Genomic DNA, 27,969 nt, shown 5'->3' on the forward strand with positions numbered 1-27,969 from the left:
CAAATTGTGATTGGTGGATGACCAATACAGGTGGTTTATTGGAAGAGTGATACTCTGACCATGACTGCTCTCCAGTTTGTTGAGAAGGTATTTGATGAGCCCTATACCAGATGTACTAACAGGATATAGTTGATGGATCTTCCCGTTTGCTGGGGATGTACTGAATGCATATTCTAGTAGACAGAACACTAGGGGATGTACTTGATGGGTCCAAAGGCTGATTAAGTAACACAACACCATAAAGAGATGTTGGATGGCTCTGTTTTTCCAGAAAAGGCAGATCCATTCCTGGTTTGACAGTTTGTTCCTGATTTTCTTAGCAAAATGACAAGTCACAGCCTGCAAGAGTAAAAATCAGAACTGGATCAACCTTTCCTGGAAAAAAAAAATGGAGCACCCTGGTAGTCCTGCTGTAAGAAGCTCCGAGCTCCACCTCCGCAACGCAATGGGAAAGGAAAGGCGCTGCCCGTTCTTGAATGCCCTGGCACTAGAAGCTCGTGACGCAATACCTAAAAAACAGGGGAGCCCCAGGCCTGAACTGAGGCACAGGCAACTGCCTAGGGCCTTAAATATCCAGGCAAAGAGGAGCCGCCTTCTGGCACAGCTGCGCTTCAAAGGGGCACTGGCATGGCACCCTGGCTCCGGCCACCCAAGTCTTGGAGCCAGTCCTGGGCTGCCCCAACACCATTCCTACAGCCCAGGCTCAGTGACAGCACGAGGTCACAGGAAGGAAACACAGGGAAAAGAGCGACTGCGGGGACAGGGAGCGCACACACACACACCGGCCCTGCTCTGCCACTACTTACGCACAGTACTGTGTCCCAAGAAATGGATGGGGAGGGGGAGATGAAGAAGGGAGGAAAACCTATGAGCAAGGAGACAGAGAGAGAGAAATCCTAGGGCAGGGGAGGAGGAGAAGGAAGATGGAGACAGAAGCAGAGAGAGAGAGGGGGTAGGGGGAGAGGAGCCTGTAAGGGCTAGTTACTAACTAGCAGAGGGGGAAATGGTAAGGGAGGGGGGAGACTGAGCATAAGGGAGGATTAGAGTGAGGGGGGATGATGGTTCCCCCCACCGGTTATTCCTTTCCCAGACCTGCGCCTGTGTGTAACAGAAGAAATCCAGTCGCATTAATGTTTCTGTGGACACCCGACCGCCCGGACTGGTAGACACGTAGCAGACACGTTTCGGGTTGGGGGAAGTGAGCCAGCAGCCCTTCACCACGCACACAAAACAGCCACTTCAGCCTTGCTTAAAGTCCAACACTGTAGTACATCCATTTTTATTGAAACATTTTAAATAAGTTTATATATTACTAGCAATATTTTTTTTTTTATCATTTAAAAAAATGTTCTGCATTCACCAGTGCATTATATAAGTTTGTAGTACAGAATTTTTTTTTAAAAATCTTTAAGAAACTTTATTTACAACATAGGAGATAAACATGGCATCCATTTTTCAAACAGACTCTTCTAAATATCTTCTGCACCACACCCAGCGCCTTTCCTCAAGGCGGGGGGGGGAGCGCAGCTTCGGAAACAGGAAGTGCCCTCACTTGCACACAGGAAGTGATGCGGTGCTGCCAGGCAGACTACCTGCGCAGCCGAGACGGCGCTAGCTTAAAGTGCCGCTGTGACGCCAGAGCCAGCCAGGCAGGTGAGAAAGGATGGGAAGGTGGGGCCTGTGTCTCCCTGCTCGGGTAGAGGGGTTTCCCCTTCCTTGAGAGAACATACGAGATGACCTTCCCATACTGGGGTGCAACTCCCATTTCTTGGATTCCAATGCATGGCGTGCACGGAGGCACAGGTGGAAGTGCAGTGGGACCCACCGAGCTCCTGCTACTGGAAGACGCACTATTTAGGAGGAGAAAAGCACTTTATCTACCAGGGACTTGAGAACAGAACCTGCACCAGATGAAGAAAGCAGCAGGTTGTTTTTTTTTGTTTTTTTACCTCCGTCCCTTGCTAGCGATGCACCTCTGAATACTGTGCTCTGCATGCAGAGTATACGTGATACCGTGAAACAGGCTAAATGTTTTCATTAAAGCAGCAGAATCACTTAAAACACTGACTTGCCTCATCTGCTTACAGGTTTGATCTGGCATATTACATTCGAGCTTTATACTAAAAGGGGTGGGCACATGGGACTGGTCCCACGGCTCAGACTGCAAAGGTGGTGCTAGCGGGCTCATCCAGATTTGGATCCTACCCATCAGGGTGCTGAGGTTATGCCTTGGAGGAAATACCCCTCTACACCTCAGGCGTCCCCCCACCCAGGCATGCCGTCTGTGGTGGGAGGGGCCTGTGCAGAAACCGCCACGGGACAGAACAGGGGGAAAAGACGTACGTATTTCATGATGGTAACGCGCCATCTGAAAAAAGATCTTGCCAAGTCCCGAGTCCACTCTGTCACCCTATGCAAGTATCAAGATGATGCCAGCATGGGGGTCCTGATGAGCAGCACAGTGGCACCGCCAGATTTACCTTGCTGAGAGGGGCCAAGGACAATGAGCTTCAAGCCCTGTAAAACCTCATCAGGAAGGACGTGAACAGCAGAAGGATAAAGGGGCATCTTTCAGGATTTTGGAAACTTTTACTATCGCAGGAGATTCGTTACAGCAGGGGTTTACCGTATTAGCTAGGAAATAGCATTACAAGTTTGGGCTGTCTGCATGCATAAATAATTTCAAGCATCTCATGTGGATGCTTTTCTGCAGGTCTGCAGGAATGTGCCAGCCTGTCCCCTGCCTTCTGCGACCCCTTTGTACCATAAGCAGACCTCCTGTGACCCCTGCAATACCACGCCCAGCTTCCTCTGAACTGCTGCGCCCAGCTTTCTGTGACCCCTGCACAGCAAATGCCCTACCTTCCCTGACTCGTGCACAATGCCACGCCCGGCCTCCTGCCACATCACTACTCTACACCTGGCATGTTACATCTTTAACACTTATGTAAAACAGCACCAATTGCTCTGTAAAGCAGCGTAACTTCAGCTACTCCAGGGTCCCCTCTCTCTCTCACCTCGGCATGTCTAAGTCCATGCCCTCAATCTCCATCGTCACTCCTACCTTCCTTTTGGTTTCTGTATTCAGTGACCCGAGATGTTCTAGGAAACTCTCCCCCCCCCCCCCCCCCCCCCGACTCTGTATTTCTGTACTTAGACACTCCAGGGTGAGTGCCTGGCAGTGGGAGAGGCCGAATGTAGGAATCACATCAAGCATGTCTTTTCCTTTTCCCTCCGTCCCACAATGCACTGCTGAATTGTCGGCCCCACAGGGGGAGAATACTACAAGCCCCACAGTGCATTTGGCCGTGAGCTGTAACTTTGGCTCTGGAGGAAGATGGGACCAAAAGGGTATTTTCTGCAGAGACTGACAGAAGGCCACCACTACTCAGACAGCTCACTTCATCTGCTGTAAACCCCCATTCTGAGATCCCTCTGGGACTTCAAGGCTGATTTTCCTCTATTACGGAGCAACAGGACTACAAATTCCCAGAATGCTTTGGAATGGAAGCTAAGTCAGCTCCCACGCATGCGGGAGGGGCCTGTGCTAGCCTAACCTCAGGTGGTGGCCGGGGGGGGGGGGGGGGGGCAACAGTACGGCTACGGACCCCGTTCACGAATCCCTGCTGCCGGCCGCCCGGTTCGAGAAGCCGGGAAGGGGTGTGGGGTGCGCCTGGAGCTCCACGATACTCCTGCAGGCTACGTGGCCGGTTAGAACGGGCGGATTCTACCTGCACCTTCACAGGGAAAGCACGTGGCTGCTCCCGCGTGCGTTCAAGCCACCCCTGAACTTTCCGAGCGCGCTTTTGTGAGGAGCGGCACAGGACGAGCTTCTTTTAAAAATCCCGAGTGCGTGCACTCTCTTCCTCCCGCGACCTTAACGCCAAAAGGACAGTCTCCCCCCTCCAGGCCTGTTCTAATGTGACCCCCCGTGCGGACTTTCAGCTCCCTGTGATGGCAGCTATGCGAGGCGCTGGTTTACCCAGGTGAAGGGGGCTGCTCATTTCACCCCCTCACCTCTCTTTCACTGCATTTCTCCTTGAAGACGCAGGGTGCTCTGCCACTCAGCACCTCCTCCCCTAGTACATCTCCCCCCCCCCCCCCCACAGCTCATCTCCTTTCACCCCGAAATCAGTGCCGCAGGGGCCCAGCCCCTCTGACTAATCTGTTTTGGGAGGAGGGGGTGAAGGCTCTCCCACTGTGCCCGTCTCTTATGTCGGATGGATTGGGGGAGGGGAGGTTCCTGAGTCACGGGACCGCTCCTGCCCTGTAGCCCGTCCTGAACGATGATCGCGCCCACTCCTGCCCTGGAGCACTACGTTTAAATCTTGCTGCTGCTGCCGCCGCCCGTGCAGACATCCTTACCACATGAGCCAGCGGGTGGGCCAACATGAGAAAAAAAAAAACCCAAAAAACTTTACAGGGTGCTGCTGCTGCTCTCTTTCCACTGCTCAGCAACGGCAGCACCTCCTCTCAGCCCAGGCCTGGCTTGGCCTGGAGGGGACTGGGGATTTCACCCCTACAAACTCCCCACGCCTTCCTTCCCTCCCCATCTCTTTTGGAAACGATCATACCCGACTGGGCACCGGCAGTTTGCTGCCAGGCCCTCCACCTCTGAGGCCTCTGCCCACACGTTCGCTGTAGAGCTACCCCGAAAAGCGCCTCGTGACTCTGTCTGCAGGGAAGACGCTACAGAAATCCACATTGGCCATAACAGCAAAGGACGGGGACCGAGAGAGAGACCCCCCCACGCCTCCGTGGGTCACTGCAGCGATGCGTAGCTTAACTTGACCTTTGGCCCCACCAGCATGCGCCACGTGCCCCTCCTCACGGCAGTCTCACCCCGCGTCGTTCGCTCACTCTGCACTTTCTTAAAGCCGAGAGAACCCCCCCCCCGAGCAGCAGGCGGTGATGGGAGTCGCCCCCCCCCCGACTCTACGACTGGGCCTCCGGCAGCTTCAGGCTGGGCGCGGGCAAGGGCGCGGGCAGCCTGGAGTCCTGGTGCCTGTCTGGGCAGATCAGGCTCTTGGCCTCGGAGTTGAGGTTCTGGTAGCGGGAGGCGCTGGGGGGGGAGCGCTGACAGAGGGACAGGAAGTTGAAGCTGCCCAAGCAGCAGCCCGGGCAGGAAATGACCTCGTCCTGCTCCATGGCCAGGCTGGACGCGTTGAGGGGGAGCATGCTCGAGTTCTCCGCCCGCTCGAAGGCCACCGAGCCGGGGATGCTGATCTCCGAGAAGCTGCACTGCAGGCTGCCGCCGCCGTCCCCCCTCCCCTTCGGGCAGGTGAAGCCGCCCCAGCGGTGGGGGCCGCTGACGATGACCGTGTTGTTGTTGTACACCAGCCCGTTGGGGGGCCCGGTCTCCTGAGGCCAGGGGCTGGGCGCGGAGGAGGAAGTGCTGATGAAGGTCCCGTTGGTCAGGGGCTGCTGCGGAAACCGCCCGTCGCCTTCCGCGCTGTCCGGGCTGCTGGTGCAGTCCATGGGTTCTGCGTCCACCGGCTCCGGAGGGCGCAACGGCTCGTCCAGGGAGAGGGAGAGGCTACGGGCTACCTCCTCCATCCCCTGGCCCTCAGACGGGGAGGGCTCGCTCCAGCAGTAGTCTCCGGTCAGCGGGGGAGCCGCGGGGGAGCCGTCCTTCCGGGGGAGCTCCGGCGAGGACGGCAGGGAGCGGCACTTCCGGGTGAGGAGCACCGGCTCCGAGAAGTCACACTGAACCTCCATCATGGGCTCCGGGGTCACTGGGGTGCTGAGCTGGTAGGAGGTCGGTGGCGGCAGCTCAAAGGTCAGGGAGATGACCGACTTGCTGGGCGTGTCGAAGAGCTTGATTTTGCCTCCCTTCAGGTCCTCCCTCTGGGAGAAAGGGTTAACGCGGGCTGGGGTCTCCTTGATCCGCAGTCCCCAGTAGGGGTCGCGCCCCCGCAGAAGAGCCGGGGACTTGGGAGGGAACATGTCCGACTGGCTGCGGGAGAGACGCTGGTCGGGCTGCAGGTGCTGCAGCTGCAGGTCACATCGTATCGGCTGACCGGCCGCAGGGGCCTCGCTGCGAGAATCACCTGCGTGCAAGAACAGAGAACACAGGAGGTCAGCCGTCGGACATACTGCAAGCTAAGCCCGAGATCTGGTCAAGAAAGGACCCAGCGACAGCATGAATACCCCCCTCCCAGGCAGCGAACAATCGAAGGGGATACCTCTGGCGTGGCTCCAGTTTAAGAGGGATTGCGGGCAGCCTAACCCCTAGAGGAAGAGAGCAGGGGGGGGTTGTCCTGACTGGTTTCAGGATCTATATATATGTAAATGTTGGGACAGGACGGCTCCTTGTGCAGAAATCAACCCCCCCCCCCCCCCCCCGTCAGACATGAATTTCGGTGTCCGAGTGAGAACCTGCACAAGCCGCGTTGTACGTTCGAGAGGAACCGGAAGGGCAGATTTCAGAAAGAAAATCAAACGCTTACCCTTCCCTTCCACAGAAGGCAGAACGAGAGAAGAGCCTGAGGGAGTCAGGCCCTGGGATAGTAAAGCCTTCTGGGAATAGGGAAATAACCCAAGTACCTGACTGCAATCTGCTGTGAAGAGCCAAAGAGAGAGAAAGAAGGAAGGAAGCCATGCAGAAGGAACCGGGCAGCACGGGAGCAGCGGGGGTGGTGGGGGCGCTCAACGGGCCTCACTCGGGCCAAGGTACCACAAGGCTTGCACCAGCTCTGGCTCCTTTCATTGGGGGAACCGCAGGACACAAGGCCTCTGTTTACAGAGGAGAACTTCCTGCAATAGGGCAGAGACAACCAAAGGTGGGGGGAAAGTGAAAGAGGACTTGAAAATCTAGAATCAGAGTCATGAATTTGGGCTCCAGCGCCTCAGCTGAAATGAATCCTGACCCTCCCACAGTCTCCCCCCCTCTCTCTCTCCCTACCCAGAATACCTCCTGCTGCCCCTCTGCATCTTCTCTCCATCCCCACACCCTCCCTATGATCCCTCCCTCCGTGCTGCACCTCCCCCCCCATCCTTCCCTACCCAATATCCCCCCCCCCTCCCTAATCCCCACAATCCATCCCCACTGTCCCCCACTCACAATCCATCCCCACTGTCCCCCACTCACAATCCATCCCACTGTCCCCCACTCACAATCCATCCCACTGTCCCCCACTCACAATCCATCCCACTGGACCCTCCAGCATCCTCCTCCCATCCTGCCGTCCCTCCATCCTCTCTCCTTCTCATCCCCTAAATCCATCCCACTGTCCCTCCTGCATCCTCTCTCCACCCCCTTCCTACCCAGAACCGATCCCGCTCTCCCTTCCATGCCCACGCCTGCTCCCCCTGCTCATCCCTTCCCAGTTTTTGCCCGCACCTCCCCTTTTCCTCACTATTTTGTCCATTCCCCTGTTCACAGCTCTCTCCGATTGTGCCCCCCTGGCAGCCGGTGCCACGTTTGGGGGTTGGATGTGCCCACTGTGCAACCGTTCCCCTCTCAGCCTCAGCAGGACGGGGGAGGGAGGGCTCTGCCTGGCACTCCATGGAGCGCAAGTATATCATTTATTTATTTATCATTATTTACAAAATGTTATACACTAGAGATGTGAATCGGAACCAGAATCGGTTCGGATTTCAGTTCCGATTCACATCTCTATTATACAAAGCCACCAGGGAGGTGTAGGATAACGCACGTACATACTAAGTACAATAAACGTGCAGCTGAGACCAGAACCAGCGAGGGATTACAGAGATAGACGGGCTTGTTAAGGATTTAACTCCCTAGACCGTCTGGAAATGTGAAAAGAAAAAAAAAAAGGGAGAGAAAATTGTGAAAGTGAAACCGTGACGTGCTGGGGGAGGTTTGTCCCCAAATGCTAAAAACTCACCACTCCCCCATCGTGCCACGTCACTCCCTCGGCTCCTACCGTGCCATCCCGTCCCCGCTGCCGAGGCCCGAGACGGCGTGATCCCAGGCCCAGTCTGAGGTCTAACGGCAGCAAACAGCAGCTTCTCCGTCCTTAGCGCCTCACCGCGTCTCTACATTAATCGCGGCGGGGTCCGTGTGCATCTGGCTATGGATTTACGGGATGACCGCCCCCAGCACGCAGCGAGGGCCCCGCTGTTCTTCAGAGCCTCTGACTGCCTGGACCAGTCAGAAAGCACTGACTCGCGCTGGTCTGGACTGAGCGGACCCGTGCAGGTGAAGCCTATGGCTGGGGTGCCATGCTAAGGGTGGGACAATCCGAAGAGCCGGTGCACTGAAGTCTTTGTCGGTACGATGGGATCATTGTTTTTGGTGGCTGGGGTGTGGTTTTGGGTCTTACTGATCCAGCCCCCCCCCGGTTACCGCACCACTTACCATTCTCTGTAGCGAGCGTCTCCACCTCAGAGCCCTCCCCCTCGGCCTGAATGTCCGCCTCGCTGCACCCGTCCCCCGTCTGGCTCTCCAGGATGCTCGCCAGTCGCTGGGTGACCTCGCAGAAGGAGGGCCTCGCTTTTGGAGTCATCTGAGGACAAGAAACAGAAACACCAGAATCCCTGGGGTCAGCCCTTCCAGGGACCCATACCTAAGCTTTAACAGACTCAATCTTGCCAAAACGTTCACGTCTCTTGTCCTGCTGAAAGCTGGACTAGAGTCTGCCAGAATCCGGTGCTCATCAGGGAGCCCTCAGGCATTCCATTTTAATTTGGCTGTCGTCATGGAGTTGCCATGCACTTCCCTGTCTCGCATCCGGCTCTCCTCAGGGAGCCACTGCGCAGGGCCCCTAAAGCCTTCCCTCCTTTTCCCTACAGCTCATCGGGGAGAGAGAGCGAAGCTCTCCAGCCCGGCCAGGACAAGCCGCCTCTCCTCTCTCACCCAGGGCAGCCTCGTACTTACACTGCAGCAGTGGAAGGCCAGGTGCAGGAAGGAGGACGGACAATCTTCTGCCACCAGATTCCGAAAGGTCTCCACATCCAGCCCGAAATCCTAAACAAAGAGGGCAGGATTAGCATCTTCGCTTTGCTCACAGGTTTGCCTGCTTGGCAGAAAGAGTGGCAGAGCCTCCCAGCCTGGTCTCGTAGGACTCTAGCAAGGAGCCCTGCAGAGCCCCGAACACTTATTCAGCCCAGGCAGTTTAAGGGGCCCGATGCTCTCACCAGGGGACGGAGCCCACTCTGCTCCCTAGCTGGGCCAGCCCCAGATTCATCTCTAATTTATAGTTTTGGGGTGGATTCTGGATCGCCCTTCCCCACTGGGACTGCAGTGCTGAGAACTAGCCTGATCCCCCACTGACTGCCCCAGAACCATCAGTGAATAAAGGGTGGAAGAACGAATACGAGCAGGAGAGCCCCCCCCATCGGATCTCCACAAAACACCAGGGACCAGGATGGGCTGGGTAGGAGTTTTGCAGTGAAGTTGGGGACCCCTCTGCTAGGATCCCCTCACAGCCGCTGGGGTACACTGCGCGTCTTTAAATCCCTATGGGGCTACCCAGATGCCTGGAAAAAGGACACCTCCCTGCCTAGACCCACGCATGTACCAACATTCAGATGTAAGTTCCTTATTATGGATGGACTGACTGATTTAACACCCAGACCTGGTCCTCTCACCTCAAGGGAACCACCAAATGACTATATATATTCACATTTAATCTGAAAAAACTGGTAGAATATGTGATAGAAACAACAAACTAATAATGAGAATCACATAAATTCAAAAAGTTCTTGATTCCACAAAAAGTTTCACTATTAAGTTGGAGCAAAAGGCAATTCACCTTCAGTAATTAAAAAAAAACCTTTAAAAAAAAGTTAATATTGGTGTTTAAAGACGGCAGTTAAATGCAATTCAGGAAGGTTACCCTGTGATTAAAGTTGGATGCTTGATTCTCCACCTTTGCAAGTTTTCCATCTGAACTGGTTATTAGTGAATGTTGATATTTTGGTACTAAATATGTTACTTCGACTTCTAGTGTTCGTAGCCCCCGAAGAAGAAACTTTCGAAACGCCAGCGGTGTCAAAGGTTAAAACGCTGCGTCAGCGGGCATGTGCAAGAGCTCACGGATGAGGGTTTACCTAATTGTATTGAATATATGTGGCTCTCATTATTAGTTTTATATATTCACACCGGCAACCTTTTAGCATTATCCGGGCCACAAGAGAGCTCCCCGCCGGGGACTGAGAGTCAAGTGGGGGATATAATACGCTAGCTGGAGCAGCCCCGGAGATATAAATTAATTAGGAGCCTTAAGGAGCAACAATCCCATAAAAGAAAGGGGGGGTTACATAAGTATACACGCACGCGTGTGGTGTGCACTGAATGTACATCCAGTGCATGAGACAAAGAGCCACAAAATGCAGGCTTGCAGTAAGTGTCCCCAGCCCTCTGTATTCCTGCACAGACGCTGCAGGGAGGAACTGGTTTATTTTCTACTTGGAAAATGTCCCAGAATCCCCCCTGCTAAGTCAGCAGACCCTAAATAGTTAGGATTTGTACTTATTCCAGGAACACGTGCATGTCTGAAGCAGGTGACCTGGCAACGCATCGTGCCAGCCAGGGACGAGCAGCACGGCGGGCACCACCGAGTTACTTCCAGCTGGTGTGACGCACAGAGAGAGAGAGAGAGACTTGTCCCAAGGCTGCACACAGAGTCGGCGACAGAACTGGGATGAGAAGGGAGGCCCAGGGGAGCGCTAAGCATGTAACGCAAACATTTTAAGATACACTCCACACTCTGACAGGTGTGACACTCCACTCCAGCTCAGATCCGCAGGCTCGGCTTTGCAGAGGGGGAGATTCCCTCATTAGGGCACCCCCCCCTCCCCCAAAATCCTCTTTACTCTATTCTGGACTCTAGCACTCCTAAGATTCCCAATGCCGCTGTGTGCAGAATGCCATCAGTCCACAGGTCACACAAATTACCTTACACGAAGAGCTACGAAGACCAAAAGTGACTGTGCAAGAAAGGTGGTAAAAGCGCGTCTGAGGCAGAGACACAAGAGGAAACAATGCCCGACGGGAACCCGCCACTCTCAGAACCGAGCCCCAGCAAAAGCTGCCAGGGAGGGGGCGCTGACATCACGCACCAAGATGGCAGCTCAACTCTGGAGCTCCTGCCGACTCCCGTTAAATCCACCTTGCTCTAACCTTAACTAGCCCTACAATCACCAGACAGAGCGGGGGACGCAGCGAAACCCCTAGTCATGGTGGCGGGAAAGAAAAAAAACAAACTTAGATTTCCAAAGTTTTTCTTTCACTAAAGAAGGGAACCGAGCCACCGACGGCCTAGCTGACCGTGAGGTAGGAGCACAAAATGGCGCCAGCTCGCATCCTATGGCCTTCGCTCTGAGCCCCTGGGGCGTTTCAGATTTGGACCATCCCACCCGCGCTGAGTTTTGCGAATGGTTCGCAGGTCTCTGCGCTGATATTAAGGCATATAGGAAGGAGTTGCTGGAACATGTAGAGGAAATCAGAGGAGATCTCACATCCCTGGGGCCTAGTGTTGACGAGATTGGCGTGCGTTTAGAGGGCCAACACGAGCTCTCCTCCTCTACCAAACATACCTGCGATACCCTCCATTCCGACACACAACAGCTGACGACAAAAAATAAGCTGATCTAGAAAATTGAGCGCGCCGCAGTAACGTGCCTTCGCAGCTTCCCTGAGGCAACGGCGACTGAAAACTGCTCTGATAGAATCACAAAATGTTGCCAACATCTTTTAATAGAAACTAACCGGATTGAAGGATATACGCCTCCAGATATTCGTACCTGGATCGCGCCCCCAGAGCTCTCAAAGCCCCACAACCGAACCGCCACAGGGATATCATTGTTTGCTTCACTGCCTCTCTCAAAGAACAAACAGCTGCGGCTGTTAGAGAACGCAGTGCACGGCCCTGGGAAGATCATAACATCTCCATCCTTCCCTGTCTTATCAACTGCCGCTCTGCAAAAATCGGCAATCTTTCAGGGAAATCACCACTTTCCTGGGCAGCAAAAACAAAGTCTCGCTGGCTGCATGGAAGGTGTTACTCACAGATATATTCACCCTGCCGAGGCACTGCACACTTCACCACCTGTGGTTTCACTAGCGATGTCCAAAACCTCCGGAGAGACCATTGCCCGCGCACCCTATCCAGCCTGGCAACGAGTGGGCAAATGCAACAGCCGGTTATGCCGCCCCTCTGGAGGATCTGCTGCCAGTCAGGGTCCTTCCTGATTCTCAGAACTCAATCTCCTGGGCCATTCTGATGTTTCCCCAGTTCAGAAAATTGACTTGTTCTTACTGGCCCCTCTGGTGTCACTGCTACCCTTTCTTTCCTGCTCAGTACCAGCCATGATTATCCTCTCATATTCATTATAGTTGTTTTAGTTCTTATTTTTCTCATCACAATTTTAAGTGACTGGTGCTACGGGAGACGGCGGCGCCTCGCCATACTTGTGTGTGACGTGATTTCCCCCCTGCTTAAGCGATGGTACAAGCCTGTTGGGAGGTCTTTGCAGGCTTATATAAAAGTCTGGAGGGTTCTTATAGCCCTCAGGGGATTCATGCTACTTCAGATACTCGATTTCTTACACTGCCTACATACTATATAGCACTGTTTCACTGCATTTACCTGGTCTCCATAATGATTATGATGTGTTTTTCTTTTCCTTTTTCTCTCTCTCTCTACTTATATTTCTGCTCTCAGATAATGATGCTCTGATTGGTAGTACCATTGTTGGCACTATCATTCAACCTATATGAGATAAGTGTCCGCTTCGCTATCACCCACAAAAAAAATGGTGAACTTAAAACTTCTCTCAATTAATGCTAAGGGGCTTAACTCTCCACAAAAGCGTTCCCTAGTCTACAGAGAGTTGGCGACCTCCTCTCCAGATGTAGTTTTGTGCCGGAGACTCACCTCACTGGTAGATATGAATCTCTAATGCGATCTTCTAAATTTAATCATCAATATTACTCGGCGGCTAACAAATCCGCTAAATATGCGGGGGTTTGAATTTTATTTGCTTCCCATCTTGTATTTGAATGTAAAAATTGTATCAAAAGACCCAAAGGGTCGTTATCTGTTATGTATCAAGATTCATGATTGTGATTACACTTTTCTCAATCTTTATGCTCCGAACAGGGAACAGGCTGCGTTCTTTCAAGCGATCCACCCCATCTTGGTACAACATACTGAGGGAAAACTGATTTTAGGAGGGGATTTTAATATGACTCCCCATCTTTAGACATTTCCAAGGGTCACTCCCATGGTCCATACTCGAGCCCTTAAGGAGCTCCTGCAGGAACAAAGCCTAGTGGACCCATGGCGAGTAAAATATCCACACTCTCACCTTTATTCTTACTACTTCCAACCACATAATTCGTATTCCCGAATTGACTATTTCCTAATCGATAAATCACTTTATCATTCTGCTTGCCGCCCTGAAGTGTGCATAATTTCCTGGTCTGATCACGTACCGATATTATTGACCCTTCAACTACAGGGAGGGGAACATGGATGCCGATTCTGAAGATTGAATGATTCTATTTTACATGATCTATCCTACATACAAACATCCTCACAGACTATCCGCGATTTTTTCCTTGATAATGAAAACTCAGTAGACTCCCTGATAAGCATATGGGATTGTTTCAAATCTTTCATTCGAGGCCATTTCATTTCCTACTCCTCTTATCTCAAAAAGCAAAAAGAATCCAGACTGTATCGCATGTTTAACAAAGCTCTCTCTCCAGATCCGACTCAGGTGCGGAATTGGGAGAGAGATTTGGATGGTACACTGGAACACATCCAGTGGGATCAATGTTTCCATGCGATTAAAGGGGGCAGTATTTCAGCTTCTATAACGGAAAACAGTTACAAATTGCTCTATAGGCGGTATCTGACTCCTGAAAGACTATGCAAGTACTATCCACGACTAGGAAGTGAGTGCTGGAGGAAATGCGGACAGAATGGTACCTTTTTTTCACATCTGGTGGACTTGTCCTAAGGTAGTACAGTTCTGGGAGGAGGTTGTATTACTAATCAAGAATATTGTAGGCACAGATATAAGTAAAGATCCTAAGATATTCCTTTTAAATATGGTGGACGTTGCCTCCTGTGGGGGTATCCTGACGTTGCAAGTGATCCTTGCAGCACGGTGTGAACTGGCGTATCACTGGAAGTCTCAGGAGGTCCCTTCCCTCTTGAAGGTCACTCAGAGGTTAGCTCGCACTTATCTGAATAGACTCACCGCTCTTAAACTGAAACAACTGGTTAAATTTGACAAGATATGGAACCCTTATAAGTCTTGGTGTCAACACAATGTGTGAATGATAAGGATACCTGTGAGAGAACTGGACTCTTGATCCCTCCATATACAGGGGCGGAGGGTGGGGATTGTTTTGGGGAAGTCAGGAGGGGGGTTCGATGGAATTGTATGCGACAGTTAAGGATATGACTTGCTGGTTCCAATATTTCATGTAAGATGATATATGACCCACAATACTCTTACCTGATGTTTTCATCTCATTTATTAGTAATTGCAGTTTTATTGTGATACTATGTGTGAAGTTATGGGCCTCTTTGTAGAGGTCATTGAGGTTGTAAGCTTTTTCTGTTTGTGGTCTGTATCATAAAAGATTGCTGTTTGAATAAAACAAAAAAATTACAAAAAAAAAAAAAAAAAGCAGTCTGTTCCCATCTTCGAGCCCAGATAGCGACGTTGACTCAAACATGTTCACATTGGCTCTGCCAAAATTCTGACCCAATTGTCCAAGGCTCGGGAGGACCTTCACAGATATAACTCGCCAAGCACATTTTGAGGGGGGCAACAAAGCTGGAAAGATTCTTGCCCATCAATTGAAAAACAAAAACAAAAAAAGCTTTCCTACCAAAACCATATTCTCAAAATTAAAAATGACCAAGGACAACTGGAATCTAGCAATGTGGCTATCACGTCCCAATTCTTAAAATTCTACCAAATTCTTTATGCGGCCGAGTCCCATATCCGGACTAGTGACATTGATAACTATCTTCAGTCTATACCACTGCCCCATCTTTCCTCAGAAATGAAAGATATCCTTAACGTTGAAATAACCACACCAGAAATCCTCTAAAGTTTTAGTCACAAAACTTACACTAGTATGTTGCTGTTTATTGGCTCTCAATTGTACTGCGAGCAGCCCCACGCGTTTGTATTCTTATCTCTCTGCTATTTACTTGTTCCTATGTGATCCCTCCCCAATACCTGTTCATTGTAATTTCCATACTGTAGCTCCGATGTAAACAGATATGATGTCCCCACTAATATCGGCATAGAAAAGTTTTTAAATAAATAAATATCGTGAATTCTGAGTTACATGTTATAACGTACACTGCTGTTTATCTTCTGTTTTATGTCAATATTGTTTATCAATGTTCATGATGGACAGCAATAAAAAAAAAAAAAAAAGCCTGCCAGGGAACAGGTAACCCAGTCACAGGGCATCGAGCAGAGCTCACCTGAGACCCTGCCCAGAAGCAGTTACCACAAGACAGCTCCACAAATAAATAGCAGCAGACAGAACAGAGAAGCTGATAGATTCCCAGCGGAGAGCAGGATCACATTCAAAACTCCCTGTCTCATTTACAGATGCCTGAACAAACAGGCACAGCTTCTCTTCTCCTACCCCGTTCCTGCTGCCTCTCCTTCTCGGGCCTCTGCTAGACTTGGTGCTTTCAGCTGCTATGCACCAAAAATCTGGAACAAGATACCACTATCCCTTCAACACGGGCTGTACTGCCTCCCGTTCAGGAAAAAAGCTAAGGCAGGGCTCTTCAGCCCTGAAGAGATCCCATTTCTCTTTGACTTGACCACCTGACCTTCCGCTTAAGACCTTCAGTTCTATTCCACCAGCTCCTAACTGCAATTCTGCTCCACATTAAGTTCTCTCTATTGCAATCTGCCTGGAGGCTATTATTAGCAAAAAGGCAGAAAGTCAGATGTCTATAAATAAATTCAAACAGCAGATCCCTGGCTGAGAAGCGTCCCGAAAAGCAAATGCACACAAGCCTTGCCATATCGTTCATGAATGTATATCTTAGCAGCTTACCACCTTCAAGGACACGCTAAACTCATCTCTACTCGGCCGCTGATATCGAGGTATATGAAAGGCTTGTGCTGCATGAAGCCCTCAACATGAAAATCTCTACTTCCGTGTGCCTTGCCTGTTGTCTTTTCTCAACTCACGAAGCCGTCTTTCAGGCCATTAGACAGTTTTTCTTAAGTTTTTGACCTGGAAAGTAGCATTCCTCATCGCAGTTATCTCAGCTGCACGAGTTTGCAAGCTCCAAGCTCATGTCCACTATGCACTATTCATGAGATTCTTCCATGGCTGGGTAGTCCTTTCATATACTTCGATATCAATGGCTGAGTAGAGATGAGTTTAGCGTGTCCTTGAAGGTGGCAAGCTGCTAAGGCGCTAAGATATACATTCATGAACGATGAGGCAAGGCTTGAGACAGAAGGTAGGAGCAAGTATAATATCAACTGCATGGGCACGCAAGATATGAGCAATTACTGAGTGTTCAAAATCCAAGCTATTAGACAGGCATGGAAGGTTTAGATAAGAAAATTATTATTTACCTGCTAATTTTCGTTCCTGTAGTACCATGGATCAGTCCAGACAGTGGGTTATGTCCCCAATCCAGCAGATGGAGTCAGCACAAGCTTTGAGGGGGCGTCACCCTATATAGCACTACCCCCTCTGCAGGAGTTCAGTATCGAGTATATCAAAGCCCGAGTAGAAAAACCGAACCCCTTAAAGGATCAAGTAGAAAAGGAACCGGCAACGAAGCCGTGCAACTATACCAACTAGAACTGCAAAGACCCTACCAACGGGTAGGAAGCTTTAGAAACACAGGAAGACAACCTACACAGTAAGACAACCTGTGGGGAACTGCGAGAAGCAGTAAAAGCTGAAGACGTTAGAAAGGACAGCCACAGAAAAAGGAGCCGAGCAGGCAGACAACCCAGACGCGGTGGGCGTCTGGACTGATCCATGGTACTACAGGAACGAAAATTAGCAGGTAAATAATAATTTTCTTTTCCCTGTACGTACCTGGATCAGTCCAGACAGTGGGATGTACCCAAGCTTCCCTAAATCGGGTGGGGTCCTGCGAGGCCTGCTCGGAGAACCTGCTCGCCAAAAAACCCAGAGACTGGAGAGGCGAGAGATAGGCGATAGTGCCTCGAGAACGTATGTAACGATTTCCAGGTGGCTGCTCTACAGATTTCTTGAGAAGAAACTGAGCGAGCTGCCGCCCAGGCGGCCACCTGAGAACGCGTAGAGTGCGCGAAAATGCCGGGTGGGGGAGACCGCCCCACCCCAATGTAGGAAGCCGCAATGCCAGCCGTCAGCCATCCGGCAATCGTCGTCTTGGAGGCCCGGGACCCCTTCTTGGGGCCAGACCAAAGGACGAAGAGATGGTCAGACGTCCAGAAATCATTCGCAGCTTCCAGATAGAGACGCAGAGAGAGCTTGACATCCAAGAGTCGTAGAGACTTCGGCTCGAAAGACGAGAAGGACGGCAGTTCCACCGACTGATTCCCATGAAACGCAGACACCACCTTCGGGATAAGCGACGAGCGGAACAGATAGCCACCAGAAAACACTGCCTTAAGGGTGAGATCCTTAAGCGTTGCACTCCTCAGTGGCTCGAGGTGGAGACTCCAGGAGGGCCAAAGATCTCGCAACGGAGGCCGCAGATGTGGAACACCCTTGAGGAAACGAACAATGTCCGGGGGCTGCAGCAGAGAACCCCCATCGCGCAATAGCGAACCAAGGACGGCCACCTGGACCCGTAGGGAATTATAGGCGAGCTCCTTGTCCACCCCCGCATGTAGAAATTGAAGGATGTGAGGAACAGAAGCCTTAGGTGGTCCCGTGTTCTGGCTGGAACACCACGCCTCGAACACCTTCCAGACTTGAACATAGGCTACCGACGTCGACGTCTTTCGCGAACTCAACAGGGTGGACACTACCGCCTCCTGGTAGCCTCGGCGCCGGAGGCGGCGCCTCTCCATAGCCAAGCCGCCAGACAGAAGAAGTCTGCCTGCTCGAAAAATACCGGACCCTGATGCAAGAGGCGGGAGAGACGCCCTAGTCGTATGGGTCCATCGAGGACCAGCTGTAGCAGGTCCTCAAACCAGGGATGCCTGGGCCATTCTGGTGCGACGAAAACCACAGTCCCCTGATGAGCCTCTATTCTGCGGAGTGTTCTGCCCACCAGTGGCCACGATGGGAATGCATAGAGAAGGAGATGGGGCGGCCACGGGAGTACCAGGGCATCGACTCCCTCCGCACCTCGCTCTCTCCGGCGCCTGAAGAAATCGGGAGCCTTGGCGTTGTGCGCGGACGCCCTCAGACCCAGGTGGGGGGGTCCCCCACCGATGGACAAGCAGCTGCAACGCCTCATCGGATAGTGACCATTCCCCGGGATCCAGTAGTTGACGACCGAGGAAATCCGCCTGGACGTTGCCTACCCCTGCGAAGTGCGAGACCGCCAGGCGGACCAGATGCCGCACTGCCCACAGCATCAACATCGCTGCCTCGAGCGCGACCGGCGGGTTGCGAGTGCCTCCTTGTCGGTTGATATATGCCACGGTGGTAGCGATGTCCGAAAATATCCTGGCCTCCCGGTGCCGAAGAAGTAGCAGGAAGTGTCGCAGAGCTAGTCTGACCGCTCAGGTCTCCAGACAATCGATGGACCATATCGACTCCACCTCGGACCACGTCCCCTGCGTGGAGCTGCGGTCGCACACTGCTCCCCAGCCGCCGAGACTGGCGCCGGTGGTAACTACCACCCAATTTGGGAGATCGAGGGACACGCCGCGAGCCCGATTCGCCGGATCCAACCACCAGCTCAGACTGTTCCTGGCCGCTTGCGGCAGAGGGGGAAGCACCTGGTAGTCCTGCGAGAGCGGTTTCCAACAGGAGAAATTCACCACCCATCCCAGGAACTGCAGGAACTGTACTACCCTGGCCACCGCTGCCTGTGCATTGCGGAAAGACTTCGCTCGAACGAGCCAATCGTCCAGATAAGGATGGACTAGAATGCCCTCCTTCCGAAGGGCAGCCGCCACCACTACCATGATCTTGGTAAAAGTGCGCGGAGCTGTCGCCAACCCGAATGGGAGGGCCATGAATTGGAAATGCTGGCCAGAATCTTGAACCTGAGAGGACGTTGATGTTCCCGGTGAACGGGAATGAGCAGGTAGGCCTCCGTCAGATCCAAGGAGGCTAGGAACTCCCCCCGATGCACCGCCGCGATCACAGACTGCAGTGTTTCCATGCGGAACCGGGGACTTGTTGACGTCCTTGAGATCCAGGATGGGCCGGTAGGAACCGTCCTTCTTTGGCACCACAAGGTAAATGGAATCATGGCCCAAGTCCACCTCTCCGAAGGGCACGGGCGCAATAGCGCCTATCTCCTGACGCCTGTCCAGCGTTAACTGCACCGCCCATCGCTTGGGACCCGATCCGCAGGGGGAGAAGATGAACCGTCCCTGCGGAGCGCGGACAAACTCCAAAGCGTAGCCGCGTCCTATGGTGTCCAGGACCCACTGGTATGAGGCGATGTGCGCCCACTCCTTGTCGAACAACGCCAGCCGACCCCCAAGTCTGGGAACGGCGGAGTGGGCGAGCCTGACAACATTGTGAGGACTTGGGAGAGGGATGTCCCGTCCCGGGGCTGGAGCGGGCGGGCCGGTGCCCGCGAAAGGAGCGCGACCAGGGCTGAGACCTGGGGGCGGAGGGCCTGGAGGCCGCCGGACTGTAGTTCCTGTAGCGTCGTTGAGCCCTGGCTCTGGTCCGGGACGAAGAAAACGCCCTAGAAGACCGGTATCTGTCCTCTGGCAGACGATGAACCGCATTTCCCCCCCCGGGACTTGATGATCTGATCCAAATCCTTCCCAAAGAGGAACTTACCCCTGACAGGCAGGGAGCCCAGACTTGACTTGGAGGACGTATCCGCCGCCCAGTTGCGAAGCCACAGCAAACATCTGGCCACTACCACCGAAACCATGGAACGTGCCAGCTCCCGAAACAGGTCGTACGAGGCATCCTCCCCGTATGACACCGCAGCTTCCAGCCTATCTGCCGGGGCGGCCTCCCCGGGAGGAAGGGCCTGGGAAGGGAGGAGTTGCTGCACCCAGAGGAGGCTTGCCCGCTGGGCAAGGGAACTGCATATCACTGCTTGCATACCCAGCGTGGAGACCTCGAAGACCCTTTTGAGGAAAACTTCCAACTTGCGATTGCGCGCATCCCGCAGGGCCGCGCGATCGTCGTCCTCTTCGTGACCGCCGACACCGCGGAGGCCACCTTTAGTACCTTAATGAAATCCAGGAAACTTCCGGCAGTGGATACAACTTTTCCTTGGGCCGTCCGACCTTCAAGGAAGCCTCCAGAGCGTACCATTCCCTAGCGAGAAGCTGGAGGAAAGATTCGTGGATGGGAAAGCCCGGGCCCTCGGCCGAAGAGCCGCCAGGACCGGATCCCCCTTCTTTGCCGAGGTGACGACCGCAGGAGCTACAGGCGCGGGCGGGTCCGGCGGCGGACCCAGATCCAGCTCCTGGATAATCAGCGGGATAAGGTCGTCTAGCTCTTCCCTCCGGAAGAGGCGAAGCGTGCGCGGATCATTCCCCTCCGGCGTGGAGTCCGCCAGGCCCAGGGCCGTAACATCAGGTTCAGAAGCCGCCGGGCCTGGCGCCGCTCCCCCCGGCCCCGGGGGGGGGGGGTGGGGGCCCCCACGCCCGCCAAGACGGGGGGGGCCTGAGAAGCAGTCGCCATCCGAGGAACCGTAGCCTGGGGAGGCCCCGCAGGTGTGTCCAGCCCCTGCAAATATGCCATATGCATACGCAGAATAAATTCCGGGGAAAACCCCGGCCTGCCCGAGGGGGCTCCGGACGAAGGAGAGGCCGTGGTATCCTGCCCCAGCGGACCCGGTTCCGGTACCAGGGCCGGTGGAGAAGCCGCAACCGCATCCCTATCCTCCAGCGCTCCCTGAGTCCCCTCAGGGCGCTGTGTGTGTAAGATGGCCGCCGTTCCCGCCAGGAATGGGGGAGGGGCCGGCCCACGCTGCCCGGGCAAACTGGAAAGGAAGGCAAAATCGGCGAGGGACTGCGAGGGTGCCCTCCCCCCGGAAGGCACCCGAGCGTCCCTGCAGGCTGAGCAGCGCGACGGCCGCGGCATCGGGAGCGCGTGGCAGCAGAAACGGCAGCGAAGAACAGCCTCAATTAAAGCCTTAAGCCTCGGGGGGGCCGCGAGAGCGTGAAAAACGGCGCCGCGGGGGGGCCCGGTCGGCCTGCACTGCCCGCCGGATGAATCTCCAAGTGCCGCGGGGGGGCCCTCCCGGCCGCACTACCCGCCGAAAACGTCCTCCCTGCCTGAAAAACGGCGCCGCGGGGGGGCCCGGTCGGCCTGCACTGCCCGCCGGATGAAGCTCCAAGTGCCGCGGGGGGGCCCTCCTGGCCGCACAACCCGCCGAAAACATCTTCCCTGCCTGCCACAGCAGCCCCTGAGGAGCTGCAAAATGGCCGCCGGCAAGAAATTCAGCGCGGGGAGGCCGGCTCCCCCCGCATCCGCGAGGCACTGGAGGTTGTAGAGCTGCAAAGGAAAAGAAACACAGCAAATCCAAAACTTACCCCGTCCAAAACGCAGCACAGGCAAGAGAGAGGACCCAGAGAGAGAAAAACAGCTCCCCAAAAGAGAAACTTTTTCATTTTTTTTTTTTTTTTCAAATACAACAACTTGATCCAAACAAGACAAGTAGGCAGAGGCCAAAGCGAAAATCAGAAAGAAAAACACAGGGAAAAACCTATAGCAATGGGAGAATCCCAGGATACCCTACTCGCATCTGCTGGAGTCAGAAGATACTGAACTCCTGCAGAGGGGGTAGTGCTATATAGGGTGACGCCCCCTCAAAGCTTGTGCTGACTCCATCTGCTGGATTGGGGACATAACCCACTGTCTGGACTGATCCAGGTACGTACAGGGAAAAGAGTGATCATCATAAGGTCCGTCCCCAGACAGACGTATGGGGAAACTGCTGGAAAGTTGTATGAGATACACAAAGCATGTCTGTCTGGGGCCACACTGCTGCTATAAGAATCAAGCAAACAGTCTTGCAGCAGCTTTTGCACTGTTTTAGCAATCAGCAGTATTGCTGGAAGAGTGCACACAAGGCTTGTTCTCCAATTAGTGGGTAGAATTGAAGAAAACTAGACCTAGGTTTCTGTTCTGCTCCAATGCAAAACAGATCAAACGACAGCCAACCCTTTAAGTCGAATAGTTTATCAGGGTCGCAAGAACCACTCGCACCGTTAGATGCGATCCGCCAGTATGACGAAGATTTGTGGAAGATAGGTGGCATGTAGGACAGGCCAACGTCTAGCTGCGCACTCCAAAATCTTTTAACATTTCCCTACAAAGATTCTGCCGATATAAAACCTAGAAACCAGATTGTCTGTTTGAATTAAGCTGCTCTTCCCTCGAAGAATATACACTCTACCAACATTCACGCATCTGATCACTCTTAATTTCAGCAGATTGATTTGAAAGTGGCAAATAGGATAGAAAATTGGGTACAGAGAAGACGCACGAAGATCAAAAATATGGACTTTCAAAATGGGAATGTACCCGAAGGAAGAGCTAGAAGACTGGGGGAAAAAAATGAGTGAGGTGGAACAGCAGTGGGCCAAATTAAAAGGAGCGAATACAAAGGCAACAAATCTGTATGTTAGAAAAGTAAACAGAAGTAAGAGAAAAAAGAAACCGATCTGGTCCTCAAAGGAAGTGGCTGAAAAAAATAAAGACAAAAAGAAGAGCATTCACGAAGTACAAAGGATCCCAAAAAGAGGAAGACAGGGAAGAATACTTAAGTGAAAATGAAGGAGACAGAGAAAAATCAGGAAAGCAAAAGATCAGGTGGAAGAAAGGATCGCCAAAGAGGTAAAGCAGGGTCACACAACATTTTTCAAATCTATCAAAGAAAGGCCGACGGCCCGCGGTGGGACAGTGACACTGAAAGCGGACAAAGATGAGAAAAGAGCAAAAATATTAAACAAATACTTCAACTCTGTGTTCACTAAAGACGACCGAGCTGGTTGCCAACCCCGTTTACAGAAGAGAATGGATGGGAAGAGCTAGGAAAACTAAGCAGACAAGGCCATGGGGCCTGATGAGGCACATCCCAGGATACTGAGGGAGCTCACAGATGTGCTGGCGGCTCCGCTGAAGGACCTGATCAATAGATTCCACCTCTCCTGGGCATCCGCTGCCGAGGAGGCGCTAGGGGTGCACAATTTCCCCGAGAGCCTCCTTTACACCGCGGCAGATGATTTAAATATTAAAATCGGGCGCCCGGGAGAGGCGGATCGGCGCGCGTTAGGAGAGCAGACGCTCAGTCGCGAGCGCCCATTTTCCCCCGTGCAGATAGTGCATCGGCCGGTTTGTGTTGTGCAAACTTTGCGGCTCATTTACCGAGTAGTTCTGTACACAAAACAGGTTAGCACCCTCTCATGCAAATGCCATGTTCATCGTGGCATAAGCTATTATCCTCCCTATGCAGAGAGGTGCACTGGCTTACCTCGTGTTTCCTCAGTGCTGGAAAGCTAACTCCTAGTCTGAGGTAGAGAAAACGTTTGCAGGGTTAATGTTAGTCTACGGGCGCAGCCAGGACGGGTACCTGGTATTTTATGCCCAGAAAACGTGCTTCGTGTACAGGTTTGTGGGCATTGTATGAATAGATCATGATTGATGTGCTAAAACGTTGTGTTCCTAACTCAGATTACTCAGGATTTATACACAGAAACCATTTTTTTGTGCACGTAAGTGATATTTGGAGTGGAGGAGCAGCAGGAGAGAGCCAGGGCTCAAATCCCACTGCTGCTCCGTGTGACCTTGGTTTAGGTCCGTAAATCATGCATTATTTTTTTACACACATGCTTTCTTCAACTCCCGCTGCACCAGGAGTTAACATTGTTTCAGCTCGTTCCTGTGCTGAATTTCAGTGCACAGTTTCCTAACATGGGGCTTTTTAAATGGGCATATTACGTCAGCTTCGCTGTAAACAGAGGCATTACATGGCAAGCCTAAGATGGAAAAAAGGCAAAATATGTGGAAAAAAAGCTGGCTCTGAAATCAAGACAACCACAGATAAGACAAGTGGTGCAAACTGAAACCTAAAAAAAAAAACCCAACAAAATGAATTTAGCAATCCAAAATGGAAAAAGAAATGAATCTCACACAAGATCAAAATACACAGCCAGGAGAAATTATTGCTGCTTGAAAGAGCAATCAAATAATATCAGCCACCCCTTCACACCCCTAACACAATAAGGGAAAATCAAAGAATGCTTATAGGTACTTAAATCCAGTGCTGCTGATACCTTCCATGACCACTGGGTGGTGCTACAGGACAGGCAGCGGACAGAGGCTTCATAGAAGCCGAAGATACACAGGCACAGGGGAAAAGAGTTGGATAAATTAAAGGCCCAGCCAATGACCTCTGCCGGCCTTTACGCTTAGCTCGCTGACAGAAGGGCCACTTCAAGGCTGCAGGGGTGGTTTTCTTCCATTTTGCTTCTGCGCACAGCTTTGCTTCATAAAATCTCCCCTGGAAATCCATGCAGGCCAACGTGTGCTGCTTCGCCTGAGAGCCAGGGGCAGGATGACCCAGACACAAACACTTCTTGGCTCTCTGCCTCCAGCACAGGACTGAGGCTTGCTATATAAATGTTGCAGACAGTGCCCCTGACGCAGCCCGACAGACTGGGACACACGGTGAGAGAGAGACAGACACGCACCCACAAAGAGATCACAAGAGGCAGCGAGACGTTCCTGCCTGATAAGGAGATATTAAATGCTTTTGCTGAGATTTTTCATTTGAACTATTTCAGCATGGAAATGCTTTCTCCAACTTGCCAGCTGTAGGTGACATTTGATCTACATTTTAATTCTGTATTTTCTATGCTGCATTAATGATTGCTATTGTAAAGTCTCTATACTATTTTAATCAATAACATTTGTATTTAATAAAAGTCAGTCTCCCAGCTGTCAGCCGTGCACACTTGACAGGCAGCATTAACTAATCCAACAGCCAGTCTCCCCCACCCCAACTCGTTTCATCACCCCTGCCTCTGTCCCGAGCGTGCACACATCATGTCGTGGGTTTAGGTTTCGATTGTCTCCCCCCTCTGCTGCTGGCTATTCAGGACATCCACTATCCCCTCTCTAAAGCAGCATTTCCTCACCCTTTCCTCCCTCTAACTTCACATCATAATCTGCCGCTGGGTACTACGGAAGCCTGGGAATCTCTCTCCCCTCAGCTGTTCTGACGTGGGCTCGCTCCCACCTGTCATCACTAACTGAAGACCAAGGCACCTGTGCAGGTTTTCCCCCCCCCGAAACCGCAGAGCAGCTGCTGCAGGTGAGAGAGGAGGAGGAGGAGAGCAAACACTCCGCTGCGACACTCCCCTCCCAGGGCGCACACCTAAGGCAACGCTGCATGCCTGAAATCCCAGCCACGAGGCAGTGTGTACACAGGGATCAGGAAACGCCGCGACATGCAAACAGAGCCATACTCCTGGAGAACAGAGAAAACCCCCGGGCACAGGGGTCTTCTAGCAAGAATCAGGAAAAAAAAAAAAAACCAGAAAGGGGAAAGTCTCCAGGGGTTTGATTCCAGGAAGTTCTTGAGCTTTCACTTTTCAGTAAATACTATGCTGCCTTCACAACCAGCCTAACAATCAGAGAGCCTCTACGACCGAGAGAATCTCAATTTCCAGAAACAAGGAGGGTGGGTGCTCTCCGGCTAGGGAAAAGTACTCCTTGCCATTTCTTCTCCTTACACTCCCCCCAGCGAGTAAGGCAGATGTAAAGAACGGTAATTACAGGCAGGGGCAGTCCGAGGTGTTAATGGGCAGAGTAGATGGGCCATATGGCCTTTTTCTGCCATCAAATTTCTATTAGACCCTACCTGTCTGCCAACCGTCATCTCATATCACTCTGCTCGTTTGCTTCCAAACTACTTGAATGTGCTGTTTATTTATTTAACAGTTTTTTATACCGACCTTCATAGTAAATTACCATATCGGATCGGTTTACAGATTAACAAAAGGGAAAAACAACAAGAGTAACAAATCCACGTAAACGAAAGATAACAATAAGTAGGAATAAGTCAAAAATTACAATCAACAAGGGGAGAGAACTTGGAAGCTTGCAACAAGCTGGAAGGAAGATAGGCCGGTAAAAGAAATTTTACCATAGAAAGTACAAGTTAAAAACTTAGACGGTTTTAACCTTAATGACTCAGAGTCCATTTATTCCTTCATTGAAAAATGGAGTGCCAGACCGAGTAGCAATGAAGGCCAACTATTGATTGTCTGGTTCAGGGAAGGCTTGTTGAAAGAGCCAGGTCTTAAGTCCTTTTCTGAAAGTTAAAAGGCATGGCTCCAGTCTGAGGTTTGATGGGATACTGTTCCAGATCGATGGGCCTGCTATTGAAAAGGTTCTGTCTTTGGTCATAGCGAGGCGTGAGGCTTTAGTGGGGGGAACATTCAGAGTGCCTTTGTACATGTCTCTAGTTGGTCTGATAGAAGAATAGAGTTTAAGAGGTATTTCCAGGTCAAGTTGAAGTTGATGATGGATAGTTTTATGGATTAAGGTGATTGATTTGTAAAGAATTCTGTAATTTACTGGTAACCAATGTAGATTCCTGAGAATGGGTGATATGTGATCGTGGCGGCTGGTACTGGTTAACAATCTTGCTGCCGCATTTTGAATCATCTGCAGCGGTTTAGTAGAGGATTTGGGAAGTCCTAGTAGCAGGGCGCTGCAGTAGTCTATTTTGGAGAACAGTAACGCTTGGAGGACTGTCCTGAAGTCGTGGAAGAATAAGAGAGGTTTAAGTCGTTTTAGGACCTGTAATCTGTAAAAGCAATCTTTCGTTGTTGTGTTGACCATTTTCCTGAGGTTTAGTCGGTTGTCTAGAATCACCCCAAGATCTCTCACCTGTTTACATGTGATGTGAGCGTTGAATGATGTTGGTTGATGGATATTATCATTTGAGGAGATGAGGAGAAGCTCTGTCTTAGAAGCGTTAAGGACCAAGTTTAAGCTATTGAGTAGATTGGTGATGGAAAGTAGGCAGTTATTCCAATGGGTGAGCGCTTTTGCTATTGAATCTGTTATGGGGATTAGAATCTGTACGTCGTCTGCGTACAGATAATGAATTAGATTGAGATCTGTTAACATTTGGCAGAGGGGGAGGAGGTATATGTTGAAGAGGGTTGGGGATAAAGAAGATCCTTGTGGTACGCCAAGATTAGATTTTGTTAGGGGAGACTCTTTATTATTGATTTTGACTTTGTAAGTCCTATTACTGAGGAAGGACTTGAACCAGTTGTACGCAGATCCCGAGATGCCGATATCTGCTAGACGATCCAACAGGATGGTGTGATTGACGGTGTCGAAAGCCGCCGAAATGTCTAACAAGACTAGTAAAAAGGAATGTCCTTTATCTAACCCCATAATAATATGGTCTGTTAGTGAGATGAGGAGGGTTTCCGTGTTGCGTGATTTCCGGAAACCATATTGCGAAGGGTGTAGGATCTTGTGGTCTTCCAGGTAGTCAGAAAGCTGTGTGTTTACCAATTTCTCCGTTAATTTAGCGACGAAAGGGAGGTTAGAGATGGGTCTGAAATTTGCTGGAACATTTGGGTCTAAATTGTGTTTCTTGAGGAGGGGCTTGAGTGAAGCGGTTTTTAGGATGTCTGGGTAGCTTCCTTGGGATAGGAGGCTATTTATTATACTGGTCAGAGGTCCTGAGATCAAGTTAGGGATTAGAAGCAGGAGTCTCGATGGGATGTTGTCAACTGGATGGCTAGCAGGTTTCAGTTTATTTAGAAGGGATTCAATCTCTTTGGTGGAGATTGATTCGAAACAGTCAAATTTGGGTCTATTTAGAGAATTGGAATTCTCACCTGACTTTAGGGGGGTTG

The 27,969-nt window shown here is 51.7% G+C and overlaps 1 protein-coding gene across 1 annotated transcript in view; it reads right to left on the bottom strand.

Moving 5' to 3' along the window:
* Positions 1 to 1,404: 1,404 nt before the first annotated feature.
* Positions 1,405 to 27,969, bottom strand: part of TESK1 (testis associated actin remodelling kinase 1) — a 154,388-nt gene continuing 127,823 nt past the window's right edge. Inside the window, exons 8-10 of the mRNA XM_029582005.1 lie at positions 8,846 to 8,935; positions 8,327 to 8,474; positions 1,405 to 6,050 (exon numbers count right to left, since the gene is read on the bottom strand). Of these exons, the coding sequence (XP_029437865.1) occupies positions 4,936 to 6,050; positions 8,327 to 8,474; positions 8,846 to 8,935 (1,353 nt within the window). The 3' untranslated portion in view covers positions 1,405 to 4,935. The remainder of the gene's footprint in view (positions 6,051 to 8,326; positions 8,475 to 8,845; positions 8,936 to 27,969) is intronic.

The sequence above is a fragment of the Rhinatrema bivittatum genome, chromosome 1, assembly GCF_901001135.1.
Source record: "Rhinatrema bivittatum chromosome 1, aRhiBiv1.1, whole genome shotgun sequence".
Classification (NCBI taxonomy): domain Eukaryota; kingdom Metazoa; phylum Chordata; class Amphibia; order Gymnophiona; family Rhinatrematidae; genus Rhinatrema; species Rhinatrema bivittatum.